This window comes from Dioscorea cayenensis, chromosome 4, assembly GCF_009730915.1.
Source record: "Dioscorea cayenensis subsp. rotundata cultivar TDr96_F1 chromosome 4, TDr96_F1_v2_PseudoChromosome.rev07_lg8_w22 25.fasta, whole genome shotgun sequence".
Lineage (NCBI taxonomy): Eukaryota > Viridiplantae > Streptophyta > Magnoliopsida > Dioscoreales > Dioscoreaceae > Dioscorea > Dioscorea cayenensis.
The window spans coordinates 4,314,233-4,330,937 of NC_052474.1; the positions used below are offsets into that span (position 1 = coordinate 4,314,233).

At 35.9% G+C, this 16,705-nt stretch overlaps 1 protein-coding gene across 3 annotated transcripts in view; it reads left to right on the forward strand.

Moving 5' to 3' along the window:
- Positions 1-592: 592 nt before the first annotated feature.
- Positions 593-16,705, forward strand: part of LOC120258382 (pre-mRNA-processing protein 40A-like) — a 21,630-nt gene continuing 5,517 nt past the window's right edge. For all 3 annotated transcript variants that reach the window (XM_039265757.1, XM_039265758.1, XM_039265759.1), the window contains exons 1-22: positions 593-695; positions 2,860-2,919; positions 3,093-3,161; positions 3,256-3,606; positions 3,719-3,913; positions 4,032-4,117; positions 4,359-4,428; positions 8,722-8,774; positions 8,911-8,968; positions 9,057-9,448; positions 9,539-9,611; positions 10,688-10,786; positions 10,861-10,929; positions 10,995-11,072; positions 11,146-11,232; positions 11,307-11,341; positions 12,036-12,141; positions 12,393-12,473; positions 12,567-12,659; positions 12,729-12,782; positions 12,872-12,988; positions 13,089-13,187. In XM_039265757.1, coding sequence (XP_039121691.1) covers positions 2,887-2,919; positions 3,093-3,161; positions 3,256-3,606; positions 3,719-3,913; positions 4,032-4,117; positions 4,359-4,428; positions 8,722-8,774; positions 8,911-8,968; positions 9,057-9,448; positions 9,539-9,611; positions 10,688-10,786; positions 10,861-10,929; positions 10,995-11,072; positions 11,146-11,232; positions 11,307-11,341; positions 12,036-12,141; positions 12,393-12,473; positions 12,567-12,659; positions 12,729-12,782; positions 12,872-12,988; positions 13,089-13,187 — 2,298 coding nt within the window. In that variant the 5' untranslated portion in view covers positions 593-695; positions 2,860-2,886. The remainder of the gene's footprint in view (positions 696-2,859; positions 2,920-3,092; positions 3,162-3,255; positions 3,607-3,718; positions 3,914-4,031; positions 4,118-4,358; positions 4,429-8,721; positions 8,775-8,910; positions 8,969-9,056; positions 9,449-9,538; positions 9,612-10,687; positions 10,787-10,860; positions 10,930-10,994; positions 11,073-11,145; positions 11,233-11,306; positions 11,342-12,035; positions 12,142-12,392; positions 12,474-12,566; positions 12,660-12,728; positions 12,783-12,871; positions 12,989-13,088; positions 13,188-16,705) is intronic.

Below are 16,705 nucleotides of genomic sequence, written 5' to 3' on the forward strand. Positions count from 1 at the left end.
TGGCTCTCTAGATTGCGGTCAACCAGCACATCACCGTTAAGCACATCTTTTTGCCCAGGCAAACATTGTTGCATACCTGTCTGCCTCTGATCATACTACCATTTGGCGTTTCCAACCTCAGATCGATAACGTGAAGTTTCTTCTTGACATCAGTAATCAACCCAAAATTCATTTGATCCTAGATCTTTGGGGAGTCCCCACTGCTAACCTTGCTTCGCTGGGTTTCAATCATCGTCATCTCAATTTGTTTCTGTTTGGGAGGGATCTCCCTTTCTGGATCTTGCAATCCATGTTAGAGTTAGGTTTTGTTTTTTAATTCAGTTTTTTGTGTTTCTAGTGTGTAGCTCTTTTCTGCTTTCTTTTATTTTAATATAGCATTAGCTTCTCTGGTTGAGAAGTTCTTTTAAAAAAAAAAAAAGAGTCGGGGCCTGCATGCTCTTTATTTTTATTGTTTTTTTTTTTAGTTTTTGTTGTATTTTTTTTTGTATTTAGTGGATTATTACGTGATTTATCCACTCTTTTAAAAAAAATAAAAATAAAAAAAATAATAATAAATTAAAAATAAAAAAAGGGCTTTCTTGGACCACGTCGCACCGTCGAGAGACTCCGTGTACTGGTAGTGGTATAGGGCATAGCCGCACAGCCTTGCGTATCCTCGCGCCGAGCATCGTGCATCGGCGGTGCCTTGCGCCCAGGTATCCCTTCTTCTCCTTCACCTACTTTCCTCCTCCCATGCCTTGCCATCTGTTTCTCGAGCTCTAGAATCCTTCCTTGGTGTTTCGTTTCTTGGCTTCAAGAACGAATGAACATCATCATTCTTGGAACCCTAAGCGCTGCCTTGCGTGATCCTTGCATCTACCATTCCTTCTACCAGTTAGCACTCATGGGAATAGCCTCCCATCCCTTATCAAACCGTGGATCGGCTCCTTGTATCTTTAGAGGATATTCTTTAATACTGAAAACCTAGAAAAACACAAGCTTGGAACCCTAAGGGTTGGCCGCAATGCGACCTTTTTGGTAGCCATCGATCCTGCTAGTTAGAACCCAGGCCATACCCTCTCATCCATAATCAACCTGTGCATTGGCTCCATATGCCTTGATCAAAGCTTTTTGCACTTTAAATATCTAGAAAAACACACTCCTGGAATCTTAATGGCTGGCCTCACCAGCCACTCCTCCTGCTAGGATGGTCTCATGGCAAGGCCCTTTTTCTCCAACCTCAATCTTGTTTATGGAACTCATGTCTGTTGAGATCATAGTTACAACCCTAAAAAGGAAAAATCTCAGAACCCTAACTGCTGGTTAATCTTGTCACTGGTCATGGCATTTTGCCAGGTAGCTCTTATGGCAACAATAACCCCCTTCCACCATCAATATGTGCATGAAATTTAATGTTTTTCAGATCATAGCCTCCAACAGTGAAAAACTAAAAAAACTATCTTAGAACACTGGGGGCTGGTTCATCCAACACTTGCACATGCTGTTGTCGAAATCATAGCTCTTATGGCAACAATACCTCTCTTCACCATTATAGTGTACTCTGTCTTTGCTGAGACCATAGCTTCCGAAACTGCTTGAAAACCTGGAAAGATACATCTTTGGAATTCTGAGCATTGGTTCATGCTAGTATGCTACCCTCTCTCCAGTCATTGGTCCTGCTAGGTTGGTCTCATGGCAAGATCCACTTTTGTCCATTATCAACCCAGTGCATTGAATCAAGCAGTTGGGATCACAACTTCAAACTCTCTGAATACCTAAAAAGAAACAATGTTGGATCCATAAGGGCTGGCGCCTGTGATCCTTTACAGCCATTTCACCTTCTAGCCAGCCATTGCAGTAATTCTCCTCCCATCATATTTAACTCCAACTCGAAACAGTGTGAAAATCTAAAAATGCACTCTCTCAGAACTTTTAGAACGGCCCCCATGAGCTTTCAGCTGCCATTGCTCCTGTCAGCAAGCATTCACGGCTGTACCCCCTGCCTCCATCATCAACCCATACATCCACTCTGTTTCTCCCATTATCAAATCCTCTAGTGCTGTAAACTGAAAGACAATCTTGGAACCCTAATGGCTGGTTTGTCTGACCATTTTACTAGCCATTGCCCCTACTAGCTAGTACTTATAGCAACAACTACTTTCCGATTTCTTGCATCGACTGCATGTATTTGATACCTCTGCTCTAGCCATGAAAACTTGATTTATCAAGGGGCATATATTCTTTACTTATTGGGATACCTATGTTCTTGTTTGTTATTGATGGGTTTGAATTGGGTATTTGTTTTAGTTCCTTTGGAAATGGAAGTGAAATCCATGAGGTATAAATTTTTGGAGTATATTGATCAATGTTGGTTTTACGTGTGAAATTGCTTTGTATTTGATGGCAATTGTTTCTTTAATATCTTTTCACAATTATTATTCATTGTAGATTGGTGAAGGTTTTGCAGTTGCTGCAATCTGGCATGGTAACCTAGAAAAGGCTAAATTTGTCCTTTTCTTAAAAATCATAGTCGCATATATTTAGCTATTTTTCTCAGAAATTACGCCTGCTTTGATTGCTATTGGTGTCATATAGCCCAGTTATCCACTGCAGTATGACATCTTGCAGTATGACATCCCTGGGAAAGGCTTCCATGTCATCCAATAGGAGAAGTCAAATCCTTTATAAAGCAATTTATCTAAGAATCTTTAATCCAGTATTTTCTGTATAAACTGAATTTGGATAAAGTCTGAGTGTTTATTTTGAAGAAGTTTTAGATAATCAGAAGAGGTTCTAGAATATATTTTCTAAACCATTCTCTAAAATGATCCAATTAAATAGGTCGACTGATGTTTTCTGTTTGATATTTTTGTCTTCCAGATCTGTACGTATTCTTGCTGCTTGAAAATGGCAAGTTATCCACAACCTCCTGGGGCACAGGTATTATATACATCAGCTATCCAATTTTGCAGCTTTTGTTCTTTACTATCCCATGCTCGTTTCCTCTTTCATTTTCCTTCTCACTGCACTTTCTTCTTCCCTAGGCAAACTTTATTTGTTTAGAAGTTTGATGCTTGCATGTGACTAATATAACTTGTTTTTTAAATTGAAAGCCCCTTGGTCCTCCAATAGTGGGACCCACTCCTCCATCCCAAAATTTTGTTCCTCCTTTGCCCATTCAGGTGAAAGTATCTATTTTTGCGTCTACTGAATTGTGTTTAATATGATTTGCTATTTTTACTTATCTCAATGAATGATTTCACATGTGAATTGCAGTTTAGACCAATGCTTCCAGCAGGACCAGTACAACAACCACATCAGTTTGTCTCAGCGGCATCACCACAATTTCGGCCTGTGGGGCAACCATTGCCTCCAGCAAATGTTGGAATTCCATCTTGCCAAACACAACCACCCTCTTTTCCTCAATTGATGCAACAGATGCCCCCTAGATTAGTGCAACCAGGTCCAGGTTCAGCTCCATCTTCATCACAAGCTGGTCCAGTGGGATATATCCCATCAAATATGCCCATCTCATCTGGCTCAATGCTGCCACAACAAACTGTTCAGCCATTAAGCAACCCCCCTATAATTGGTGGTGTAGGGATGCCTCTTTCTTCATCTTATACTGTGAGACTGATTTATAATTGCTGCCCAATGAATCTACTTTTTCCATTGTCTCACTCTATTCTTGTGTCACATGCCTTTTTTTTTTTGGTTCATGTGTTTTGTTCATGTGCAGTTTGCATCATCTTATGGTATGCCACCAAGCAGTGTCAATGGTCCATCTCAGTATCAGCCAATATCACAGATGCAAACACCTAATATGCAATCAGGTTCGCAACCTTGGGCATTGACTGGGGGGCAGGGTGGAGTTTCTGTGACACCTTTGGTGCACCCTACACCAATATCTTCTGTTGCTGCTGTCACAATTCCTGTATGAATGTGTTTTAGGCTTCTTAGCTGCTCTAGTGGATAAATATATTTATTTTACTCAATAAGCATTGCATTTTACTGTTATTGAGGTCATATTCTAAACATTTGTCTAAATCCAGGATAAAGGTGTGCAATTGAGTGCTGCACCAAATGGTCCACATATATCCTCTGATTGGCAAGAACATATAGCTGCTGATGGCAAGAGGTATATGACTATCTATGTTTTCTCATTTCTTCACTTGATCATACTCTGGTTTAATTACTTCATTAGCTTATTTGCCTTCAAGCTTTTGATATTATTCGACTTAGTTTGCCATTGATGACTTGATTTTATACCATGTTGTGGTTGTAACTGGATGGTAAACAATCAGGTCCTTCTTTAAATTTATTTTGTTGTTAGTTTTTTCTTCATTTCCAATTCTTTTTGGTATCTGTTACTTGTCTAGGTACTATTACAATAAGATGACTAGGCAATCTAGCTGGGAAAAGCCACTTGAACTGCTGACTCCTATCGAGGTGAGTGATACTATTAAAGGCATCTCTTAATGTTCCCGGATGATCATCTTATGAATGCATGATATACTGGATTTGGAAGTTATGTTTATATACTTTACCTTAATATAGTTGCTGGCAGTTGTAAGCTGTACAAGCTTCAGTTTCTTTGTTTTTTTAAATTATTTTATGCATATTCTTTGCTTCTTCGCATGTTCTTCCATCTGTTTGTAGATGTCTTTTGGCACGTCTGGAGCAAAATATCTTCTGCTTTAAATGGTCATTAAGAAGGCGGGATTTCACTTTTCTCAAGGCAGGCAATTATTGCTATTTACCTTTACTTTATGATGAAGGGACTTTTCCTTATGAATTAGTGTTGGGTGTGTCTACTTGTTTGGGTGATACCAAAACTTGCTGCATTTGTATTGCAACCATGGGTATTTTGCTTTGAATTTGTGATTTTTATTGCTTCTGGTTTAGAGCAACAAGTGCTTGATTTTTGACTTCATGAACTCTCTCTCTCTCTTTTTCTTTTCTTTTCTTTGGGTCATTTCATCTGCAGAACTGGTTTGTACGAGTGTGTGTGCGCGCACGCGCGTCCATGCACGTTTAGCTAAATCATACTTGATAATTGCTTATTATATGTGCATAAACATTTGTTAGATATAGATTTTAACATCCATTCTATAGTTGTGCAATTAGCACCTTCCTCATATTAAATGGCTAGGCCGCCTGTGGAGCTCAAGTAACAATTCAAGTGGCAAACTTTCAGTTGGGTAAACACAGTCAATAGTCATTCTAGCGCATGTACTCCTGGTTAATTTCGCATGCGACTTTTTGGGGGTCGGAGGTTGGTAGAGCTAGTAATTGTGCACAGTTGTGCACAAGGCATGAGCCTTATCATCAACTTTATCGGCTTTTATGAGCACCAGTTAAAAATGTTTTACATATATGTTTGAGAATGTGCATGGGACTTGGATTTGCATCTAAAGGTTGCAGGGAGAATGACACAAGATCTGCTACATTCTTTCAATAGCTAATCACTGATTATGCTCCAGTAAATTAGCGGGTTAAGGGGTTCTGCAAAAAGGTCACTATGAATGGCAACTTCATATCATGATTTAGACCCAACATCAATTGTGGATTGTAGTTGTTATTAAAAAAAAAATGTAAATATAAACGAAAGCACTACTTAAGGTTATTAGAGTTGATTTTGTGTCCGCTTGGTCCCTCATCATTCTCTTGCTCTTTGTTGCTGATTGTTATATCATCCTCTTCAATTCATTCCAGAATGATCTGGGAGCTACATTTTTTCTCTTGTCTTGTACAGTTGTACTTCCATCCATATTTGCTACTTCACAAGTTATAATCTAACAATCAATTTAAATGATTAAATGATTTTTTTTCAAATTGTGAGACTTCATTTCATCATTTTGCTTTGATCTTTTCCTCCCTAGCAGCACTACCCATTTCGATTAGTGACCTCTTTTCTCTGTATGATTTTCCTAAGACATCATTTTATAAATTGCCTAAAGATGTAGAGTTATACATGCATTGCTCTTTTCTTATAAAATCTTTCATTTGCCAGACATCAAATTCATTGCAATTGCATTGCAGCCAACCTCTTTCAGTCTCAATGTAAGTTCTGTCATGCATCTTTTTTTTTATATTATTATAGTTCATTCCCAGTTTCAGTTTTATCCTACAAAATTTTCATTGAAAACCCATTTAATTGTTCTAGTTATTTCCCGATTGCAAAGTTGTATTGTACAGAAGAAAATACTTCAGAGTTGAATTTTCTTGTGTCAACAAGAACTTTGTGTAGGATTACCATTGTCTCTCTGAGTGCACATCCTTGTGTGTATGCGTCTACATTTGCATATGCTTGTTGTTGCATATTCGATATGCCTCCTTGATTATGATCATTCCTGTAGGCCATTTGAAAATTTGTTTGATTCAACTATTCAAGTACCTAGCATTTGCTGGAATTTCTGGCTACATGGCAAGTAAACTATAATTGCACTTGTGTTGTTTCACATTCTATTATGATGTTAGGGTAGCACATATTTCAAAGGTCGCTTGCCATTGGATGTATGATAACCTTACTCAATTTTGTTGGAACTTGAAACAGAGACATATAATCTAAGCCTATGCTTTTCTTTGTTGAAATGCTATAGTATCTCAACTTATGTAAAACTGATTTCTTATCTCTCTCTCTCTCTCTATATATATATATATATATATAGACATTGGAATTTTTTCAAGTTCGCTTCATCTGCTTCTGAATGTAGGGATAACTCTAAATTACTGTTGGCACAAATTTCTTAATTGCTGACTTATTCTGCAATAATTTTGTGTTTACTGTAGTGATCCCTTCAAATCTGCTCAAACCATCATTTTTAATGGAGATTCAGATTACTGTCTTGCACCGTGAAAATTAGTTTCTAATCTGCTTTGTGGCTAAGTTAATACATTTTTTTTATTGAATTTTGGGAAGTAGATTAATGTAGATTGTTTCTGTTTAAGGTTGCCCATGGTCATAGGTACATGTCACAGCAACCCATATGGTGGTATGGGTCGTGCTGATATAATTATTTTAATTTGAAGATTCACCAAGCCCATTTGACATTATTATATTTCCTAGACTTCAATTTCTACCATTTATTTAGTGTCCATCTTTGTTAAATCCAATATTTGTTTTCGATGCTCTGCATATTTGTTTTCAATTATCAAATTGGCAAATTCATGCTGTCTTAACTTTTTTTGGCACAGCTGTATCCTTCCCTTGTCTCTTAGACATAACACTGATTGTCTTTTGCTCCTAAACTGTGGCTATTGTGTTATTTTAGTAATTAATCCCTTCACATTGGTTTTAGGCTTCCACTGCATTTGATCCTTTGGTAACCATTTTTTCAAATTTTTTTTCTCATTTAACTGCTTTGTTCCTATTAATGAGAATGTGTTTTTTTTTGCTTGCTCACTGGTTTTTGTGTTCATGCTTTTATTAATCACACTAAGCTAGTTTTTAAGTATTACGAGGTTGCTTGAGAGATGATCGCTTAGTAATTCATTGATGCACAATTCACAATATGTGCAGTGATATGAAAACCATGTGCTTGAAAAAAATCAACAGCCTGTTGTGTGTAAATGTGTCCAAGACACATGGGATGTGGGCTAGCATCAAAATTATGTATTGCTGAATGTATTCCTTTAGATTTCATTTTCAAGGTTCCCTATTGTTTTATGTTGGGGTGCCATAGTGAAATCCAATGGTAAAACTTCTTGAATGGGAATATTATGTTTTATTTGGTGTGAGGCATGCCCCATTTCAAACACACACATGAGGACCTTTGTCTATATTAAAGGCCCAACTATTTATTATTATTATTACTATTATATATATATATATATATATTATTTTTCTGAAAATTTCTCATGGAAGGTAGGCAGAACTATGATATGGATGATGTGAGCTGAACGTGATGTGATAAATTTGCTAGTCATTTTGATGGATATCTGTCCTGAGACTTGAGATGTTTTGTTTCAGAAATATTAAATTGATTTGAAAAGGCCGTCTAGTTTTGTGATCTCATTTTGAGTTTTTTGATGCATGATTATGAACCAACTATTTTATCTGGTCTTTACCAAGGAAGTTCTTTTCATTCTGTATTGATCAATGTTAGAAGACCCTATAAAATGTTATTATCATGAGCAGTGACATATAGTCACGGATGACTGCTTTTGATCATAAATTTATAACCAAGTGATGCTCTTCTGTTAAAGGGTATACAACTTGAACTGTTGAACCTGGCCTGTGTAGGTTATAATTTTTGTGAGACAATATGGTATGTTGAGTGCTACTCCTGCTACAACAACTACAACAAGCCATTAGTCCCAATTATCCGGGGTCAGTTACATGAATCGTTCCCTTCCATGTTGCTCTATCAAAGGTTAAAAGACTAGATAGACCAAGCTCTACCATATCATTACGTAAAGTTTTTGCTAAACCTTTTTAGGTTTACTTTTCTGTCTTCTACAACTTTTCATTTGGGGAGTTTTGACCTTCTTATGGAGGCATCTATTGGTTGTCTAAGGACATGCCCATACCATTTTAATTGATTCTCTCTTAACTTGTCAACAATATGATATACTAACTGATGCTGAATATATATATTTTTTAATTAACTTGTGCCTAATGCTTCGACAACTGTTTTTATTTGTCTCTTTTCTTCTGGGTATTCTTCAGTAAATTGTTTTATTTATGGATTTACCTAGTAGTTTATTTGGTCAAATCTGATTCAACTATACTTTTTGCAGAGAGTGGATGCAACAACTAACTGGAAGGAACACACTACTCCAGAGGGGCGGAAGTGAGTGACCTTAGACTTTTCAGAGATCAATCTTTTTTGTTTTGTCTAAATGATATGTGGCTTGGAATTTTCACTTCCTTACCAATGTTTCATTTCTTGGGAAGCATCTTCATTTATTGTTGTTTATATTTTTCAGGTATTATTATAACAAGGTTACAAAGCAGTCTAAATGGACAATTCCTGATGAGCTTAAGGTTTCTTTCTGATGGACTTAATATGGGATTTATTCTTGAGTCTTCAAGTTTCTTTTCATTGAAGCATTTTATCTTTTTGTTCTTTCAGCTGGCCCGTGAACTAGCAGAGAACATAGGGGTGGAGTCAGCACATTCAGAGATTGGAGCATCACCTACTGTTCAAGTTACTGCTGTGGTTACTGCCACTGAGCCACATCCATCTGTAAAAAGCCAATCTATTTCTTTATCAACATATGTCATAACATCAAGCCCCGGCTCTGTTACAACTTCCAACTCTGTTAACCCATCCACCAATACATCTTCTGTATCCCCAACTGTTGCTGCAATACCTTCTAATGAAACTGACACTTCTGCTGTGAAACCAACAAATACAATTGATATAACAGATGTCAAGACAAGTGATGCTCCTTCAACTATTCCTGCATCTGCTTGTCCTGGAAATGTTGCTGATTCAATTGATACTTTAGAAAGTCCAATCAAGTATGCTCATCCAGAGTTGTTTTATATTTTATTGCCTTACATGTTTTAGGTTGATGTGGTAGAATCTTTACATATTAATATTGTTTGCAGGATTGATGACAACATTTCACTCTTACCACATACTGCAAATGTTCCGGATGGAACTCCTGTTCCTTATTTGGAGGTAGATCCTGTCTAGTCTTGCCAGTATCATTGGTTTTCATGATGTAATGCTTTATCAGTGCAATTTCTTTTTCCATGGGCTGTTTTGTTTCTTTGTCATCTTTATGTTTTCAATGGTATCTATACACTGTATATTTGATAATGCTTAGGTCTGGCTTTGTGGGCATGCTAGCACTTGGTGATGAGTGATGCGTTCATTCTAGTTAAGCATTTATCAAGTAAATTACTGTGAAAGAAACAAGCCAACATAACTAGTTTTCTTGGAACCTTATTAAGGTCAGCTTCTTTTGTTATGTCCTGATTGTCTGCATCAGCTCCCTTTTATAAGTGGGCAAAGAAGTATAGTATGCAAAGGAGGGCGTCTACTATAGTATGGGAACTGGTTATTTCATCAGTACTGAAACCATTACCGTTGTTATCACCATTTAAAGAGTTGTTAGTGCTTCATTATACAACCTGAAGAATTATAATTATCATCCTTGCTAGAAATTGGATGTGGTTTTAATACTGACTGTTGTTTCCTGAAGTCGTGTTCCATTTAAGTCTGGAGTGCCTCAATGATATCCTTTAGTGGTTTGATGTGTTATACGCAAAAAGTTCTGCAAAGGGCAACTTTGTTAATTGAGGAAGATATTCTGTGGAAAAGCATACTATGTTTTATGAAATATCAATTTTGTTTAAATGGATTTATTGATATTGGCAATATTTGAATATTGTCACCTCTAATACATGAACTTGTTTCTCAAATAAAAAGTCCTGTAATGCGTGCGTTCTAATTAAAATAGTGATATGCTAGTGGAAGTTATGTTGAGATTGCTTAAGCTTACGTGCATTGTACTGTTCCATTGACCAGTTATCTTCTTAGATTAGTCGATAATAATTTCTTATAATATAGCGTCCATTTGTATAACTTTTTTGTTAAATGAGTGTGGCTCTTAAATTGTATCTTCTCATATATTTCTGGTCCTAAAAACATCCCTTTTTTTTAGTAAGCTACAGCCTTGTCTACTGCAACTAGTAGCTCAGCCCTTATTTTGCTCTAACAATTTCCCATTGTTTCTTGTATATGCACTGTAGGAAGCCAAACTAAACAGTGTTTTTTCTGCAAAGAACACCATTGCACCATTGGAAGAGAAGTCTGTTACTGATGAATCTCTGGTTTACGCTAATAAGCTGGTCTGGAAGCTATATCTGTAGCTCTTTGTTTGGACTTTGTTTCATGGATGTAGCTAACAACCATCTTGTTTCAGGAGGCTAAAGATGCCTTTAGAGCTCTATTGGATTCTGCAAACATTAAATCTGACTGGACTTGGGAGCAGGTAGGCATTTATTTTCTTGTTTCTCTTCATTTTTGTAATCTTGTGACATTAGAAAATGTTATCAGGCTATGCGAGTCATAATCAATGACAAGAGATACAGTGCATTAAAAACACTTGCTGAGAGGAAACAAGCATTCAGTGAGGTAGGCTGTAGAAGAATTGCTATTTTACAGAAATTGCATGAAGAGCATTGCCCATTCACTTTGTATGTTGCAGTTCTTGAGCCAAAAGATAAAACAGGAGGCTGAGGATAGGCGTATAAAGCATAAAAAAGCTCGTGAAGAATTTACCAGGATGTTAGAAGTAAGCTGATAAAATACTTGTGTTGTGTTTTCAATGCTTGTTTCAATGATAAAGCATGTTTTCATGCTGTGCAGGAATGCAAAGAACTCACATCATCAACTCGATGGAGGTATGTTGTCTATATATGTGCTTAGGGCTGGTAAATAAACAAGCAGCTCATGACAAGCTTGAGCTCCTCTTGCAATAAGCATGAGTTTGACCTGGCCATTTAATGATGTGCCGAGGCTGAGTTATTATGTAAGCTCAAAATTAATTTCAAGCTGAGCTTGAGTGTGGTTGGCTTCATTTGAGCTCTGCCTAAGTTTTGTTTACCGTCTAATATATAGGAGTAATTGCTATTATATATATATACATATCCTCTTATATGGGGCATGACAAGATGAATTGGTGGTCGGCCATGTTTGTATAAAAGCCAAACTCTTCGAAGAGGTCTGGAATCTGATTCTCAATGAATGGTGATTTTATTTTATTTTGGCTGAAACCCAAACAAAAACTTATAACTGATCTTGGCTCAGCTGCCTGAGCACATGCTTGACTTCTTATGCCCATGACAAGCTTTTTTAACAGCTCTATGTGCTCTTGCACTCACAGAACTCTAGGACAAACCATCCAGTTGTTGTTATTCTTAGAATTATTATTATTATTATTATTATTATTATTATTATTTTAATTTTACTTCTTTCTTTCTTTCTTTCTTTGTTTTCCTTTTTGGAGTGGATTAATCAAAGTTGATTGCTGATATGATGTTTGTTTCTTAGTGTTCATGTTCATGCATGGTAACAAATTATATATTACCATTTCAGCAAAGCTATCACAATGTTTGAGGATGATGTGCGATTCACAGCCATTGAACGAGCTAGAGATCGTGAGGATCTTTTTGAGTCCTATTTAGCAGATCTCCAAAAGAAGGTTTGAACTTTTAACATATGAAAAATTGGCTTATATGAAACTGCTGAAAATGCCTTGATTTATATATCTAACTTTGACAACTATGCATCAGAGGTGTGCCTTTTTAATCATGGTTGCCCTTTTGGCGAGGCACTTGCACTCAGTCTTACATTTTGTAAACATTCTTTTATAATTGTTTGTTTTTCTTTTGCCGTACAGGTTTGTAACTTTATCCTATGCGAAAATTATCTATCTTATCTATGTTGTTGCAGGAAAGGGCAAGGATGGTGGAAGAGCACAAGCGAAATATAGTGGACTACAAGGCTTTTCTTGAATCATGTGATTTCATTAAGGTCAATGGTGAACATTATCCTTCAACAATACTGGGAATATTTAGTAGTTATGGTTGAAGATACAAGTTCTCACCATCTGTTCAAAATATGCAGGCAAACAGCCAATGGAGGAAAGTTCAAGACCGTCTAGAGAGTGACCCAAGATGTTCTCATCTTGAAAAAATTGATAGACTGCAGATTTTTCAGGTTTGGTTCCTCTTATTAGTATTTAATTTTTCCTTTTGGATGCTTTATTTTACTTTCACCATGCTACAGGATTATGTAAATGATTTGGAAAAAGAAGAGGAGGAACAGAGGAAGATAAAGAAGGTGCATTCATCATTATCATAATTATTTATTAGGCCTTGGTAAGGGAGTGGGAATACCCATCATACTAAAGATTGTTGTTGGATATACAGGAGCAATTAAGACGAGCAGAAAGGAGAAACCGTGATGATTTTCGTAAGTTGATGGAAGGACATATTGTTTCTGGGGTTCTAACAGCTAAAACACACTGGCGTGATTACTGTTTGAAGGTAGTCTCACCTTCAGATGTGTCCTTAAATTAATAATTTTATTGGTTAGGCTTTAAGATTTCCAATTTATCATATGACCGTTAAATTCTTTTGGTTGCAGATTAAAGATTTGCCAGCATTTGTTGCAGTGTCATCAAATACATCAGGCGCTACAGCAAAGAACTTGTTTGAAGATGTTGTTGAGGAGCTAGAGAAACAGGTTACTCTCATACATTTCTTAAAACTTTCACTATTGTTTCTACTCAACATAACCAAATTTTAGTGAATATTTAAGGATGTTTGGTATAATACACCCAACATTACAGAAGTGATCATCCAAAGTTGCATTTATGGTTTTCCTAACATTAATAAAATACATTTTACTAATTGGCTTCCTACTTCATGATTGCATATCCCCTATCTTCAAGGAAGTACAGGTCCTCTGTGCTTTCTTTTTGCTCTATTTTTAGCTTGTAGGTTCCGGTTGCCGACTTGAAATACATATTTTTCTTTCCTAACTTTTAATCTTTAATAGATTCCATTTCAGATACCGACAATAAGTTAGTTGCAAACAATAAGCATTAGCACAACATTCTACATGCTACAATTTGTGTAATTCCTCAGAACAGAGGAGACCATTTATAATGAATATGGACGCACATTACCTGAAGATCTCAGGTAAGTATTGAGGCCCATAAGTCACTGTCTTCTGACAATAAAAATCTAATAAATGGTACCGATAGCATCCAAAACAAATATGGATGAGTGAAACTATAGAAGAAATTGATAAAAGTAAAGGCTAGAAGATCCCTTGTCTTTGTTCTCATTTATAAGAATCAACTCTGAAGGATTACAAGCGTAAATCTGTGCAGCATTTATTAAATTGTAGTTGATAGGAATGAGAAAATTGATGGCATTCTTCTGTCATCTTTTGCGATCAAGCTCTATGTTATCTCAAACATGTAAATAGTTAGATGTATTTATGATGACAATGATGCAGCAATTGCATTTCGGTTTAACTTTAATTTCTCTAGTCTGCATGTTATGATCTGATAATATACCATAGAATGCCTGTTAGTAATATTAGTCTATGGGTGGCTTTATAAGTTGAATCTTACTAAGCGGAAGCGTAGTTTCGAAAAGGGCGAAGTGGAGGGGAAGGAATAAACTCCTGCACTGTAAGATGGCTCAGTCTCAGGCCTATTTTCTGTGTGTGTTTTGTTTTCCTAAATACATAATTTAATTGCTCTCACCTGCAGTAACAGCATTAACTGCAGTCTTCAATTCTTTTAGTGAACACCATTTCTTCATTCGGTGTGTAACTTGTTTTTGCTTCTTTTATTGGCAGTATCATGATGATAGAACACGGATCAAAGAGGCAGTGAAGAGCGAAGTAGGGTAATGGCTGCTGGATCATGCTTTATTGAAGTAATTAGTTTCTGACAGTTGCAATTGATTTTTCCAGATTGCTTTGACATCAGCAACAACATTTGAATACTTCAAGGCAACTATTTTAGAGGACAATGATTTCGCACTCTCTTGAAATAAAACTTCAAAGGTGATGTACAGCATACGACTTTGTGTCTTTAATCACCAGAATGTGTTGTTGAGTCCTGCTCCATTACAGGAAGTGTAGACTATTTTCCAAAGATGCTTTAGATTTTCGGTGTATTCAAATAGTTGTCTGTATATGAGTTTTGGTCGGCATTCGGATCTCTCATTTCTTAATACCAGTCTTGCAATTGAAAATTTGGAATGATAAATTGCTAACTAAGAGCTCATGGTGCCATTGTCTGTTAAAATGTTTTTCCTACCAAGGATTTTGGTGTTGATGTTATTTATTAAGTACTATTATAATATCGCCTGCAATATCTTTGAAATTTTGTGTCTGACTGTTGATGATAACTCATAATGACATTTTCTTTTGCTAAATGTTTTATCGGATTTAAGTTGAGCTCGTGGGGCTATTGTCTGTTAAAATGTTTTGTTTTCCTGCTTGAAGGAATTTTTATAGGTATTGTATGCAACTTATTGCTATCTTATTATAACATATTGTGCAATATCTTGAAGTATTGTGGCTGACTGGTAATAATAGCTCACAATGACATTTTCTTTTTCTAAATGTTTTATTGGACTTAGGTCTTCATAGAAAAATATCACTGGCATTTTTGTACATTTAACTTAATGGGCTAACTGCTGGAGAAATAAATCAACAAAAAAAGAGAAAATCTCTTAATGTTCTTGAGTTTGTAATTTATTCTTGGCCCATATATGGAATCTAAAAATTAAACTGCAATAATTACTTATGGCATACTCCAAGTTAATGAATTTTCAGATCAAACATTGCATATGTTGGTATTGACAAATTTAGAATATAGAAATTTGACATTTGGAAAAATGAAGGATGCTGTCTGTAGATAATGTTGACTCTGACGTTCAGATCATGCTTGATTCTTCACGAAAATATTATCCTTTTTAGTTTCCAAATATTAGTCAATATATTGCTGATTTATTTTTTCGTTGATTTCATTTATTTCTTATCGTATACAATTTTATTTCCCTTCAAAACATTGAATTTTTTTTTTAATGAAACCCTAAAATATATATATATATATTTACAATTTTCCTCACTGAATAGATTTACTTTAAATTTAAAGTGACTTCATTTTTTTTTTCTTTTTTCTTTAAAAAAAATATTCCATAAGAGTTATTTTTTATCTACAAAATTGTGATATCCTGCTTTTCTCCGATGCAAAAGTATGCTTTGTCTTATCTATGCTACACCACCTCATATTTATCATTTTTCAATTTTTTCCAAGAAAAGAGTTACCCTTTAGGGAGCACCAGCAATATTAACTTAATTACTTATAAAATTTTGTCTTTAAAAGCTTATTTTTGATGAGTTTCTGGAGAGGATGAAGGCAAAAGGGAAAAGAATCAAAATACTGTGTGCTGCAGATGACTTTAATGAATTGTTATTGTCAATCAAGTGTGCATGGCTTACATCCCCTGCCCGTTTTTTTTTTTTTATTTGTGTGTATTACACAATCACTTAGCTTGATATGTTTTACTTCTCTGAACAAACCTACTTTTATAGGGAATAACTCGGCATCCTCAACATGGTTTTGAGTAGTTTTGCCACTTCTTTGAAGATAGTCAACAGTACAAGTACTTCATAAAAACCTTGGTCTATTCTAATTCTATCTAATTCAATTTATAGGAAATGTGTTTTGATCGTTGACTTTTAGTAATTTCTAGGTCTCTCGGTGAGGAGACTGTTGGAAAAGGAAGTTTTGAGGACTATGTTATATCCAAAGAAAAGGCAAATGAGAAAGAGCAGAAGAGAGATGATGAAAAGGTAACTCTGCATTTAATCATTTGTGAGTATGCCCATGAGTTTGTTTACATTTTCTCTTCCCGTCTGGTATAAGGTATGTGGGGGCAATTTTTACACATTGCTAATAACTCTCTCAGCTACTTGTTCCTTCTGAAATTATTTTAGTGTCAACCAGCCATTTTGAAATGCTTACTTCTCAGTGACATGCCCCAACATTGATTCTTGTGTGTGCCGCTTTTAATTAATTCTGTTGGGTTCGTCTCTGTTTCTACCTTGGTTTTGTTGAGGCTGATGAATCTGATTCCTTGGTTTTTCTTTATTCGCACTCTTTAGAGGTGTGTTTTGAAATACCTTTTTACAATGCTGCCTGTCAATCCTGAAGATATTTTCCAATTTGCTGC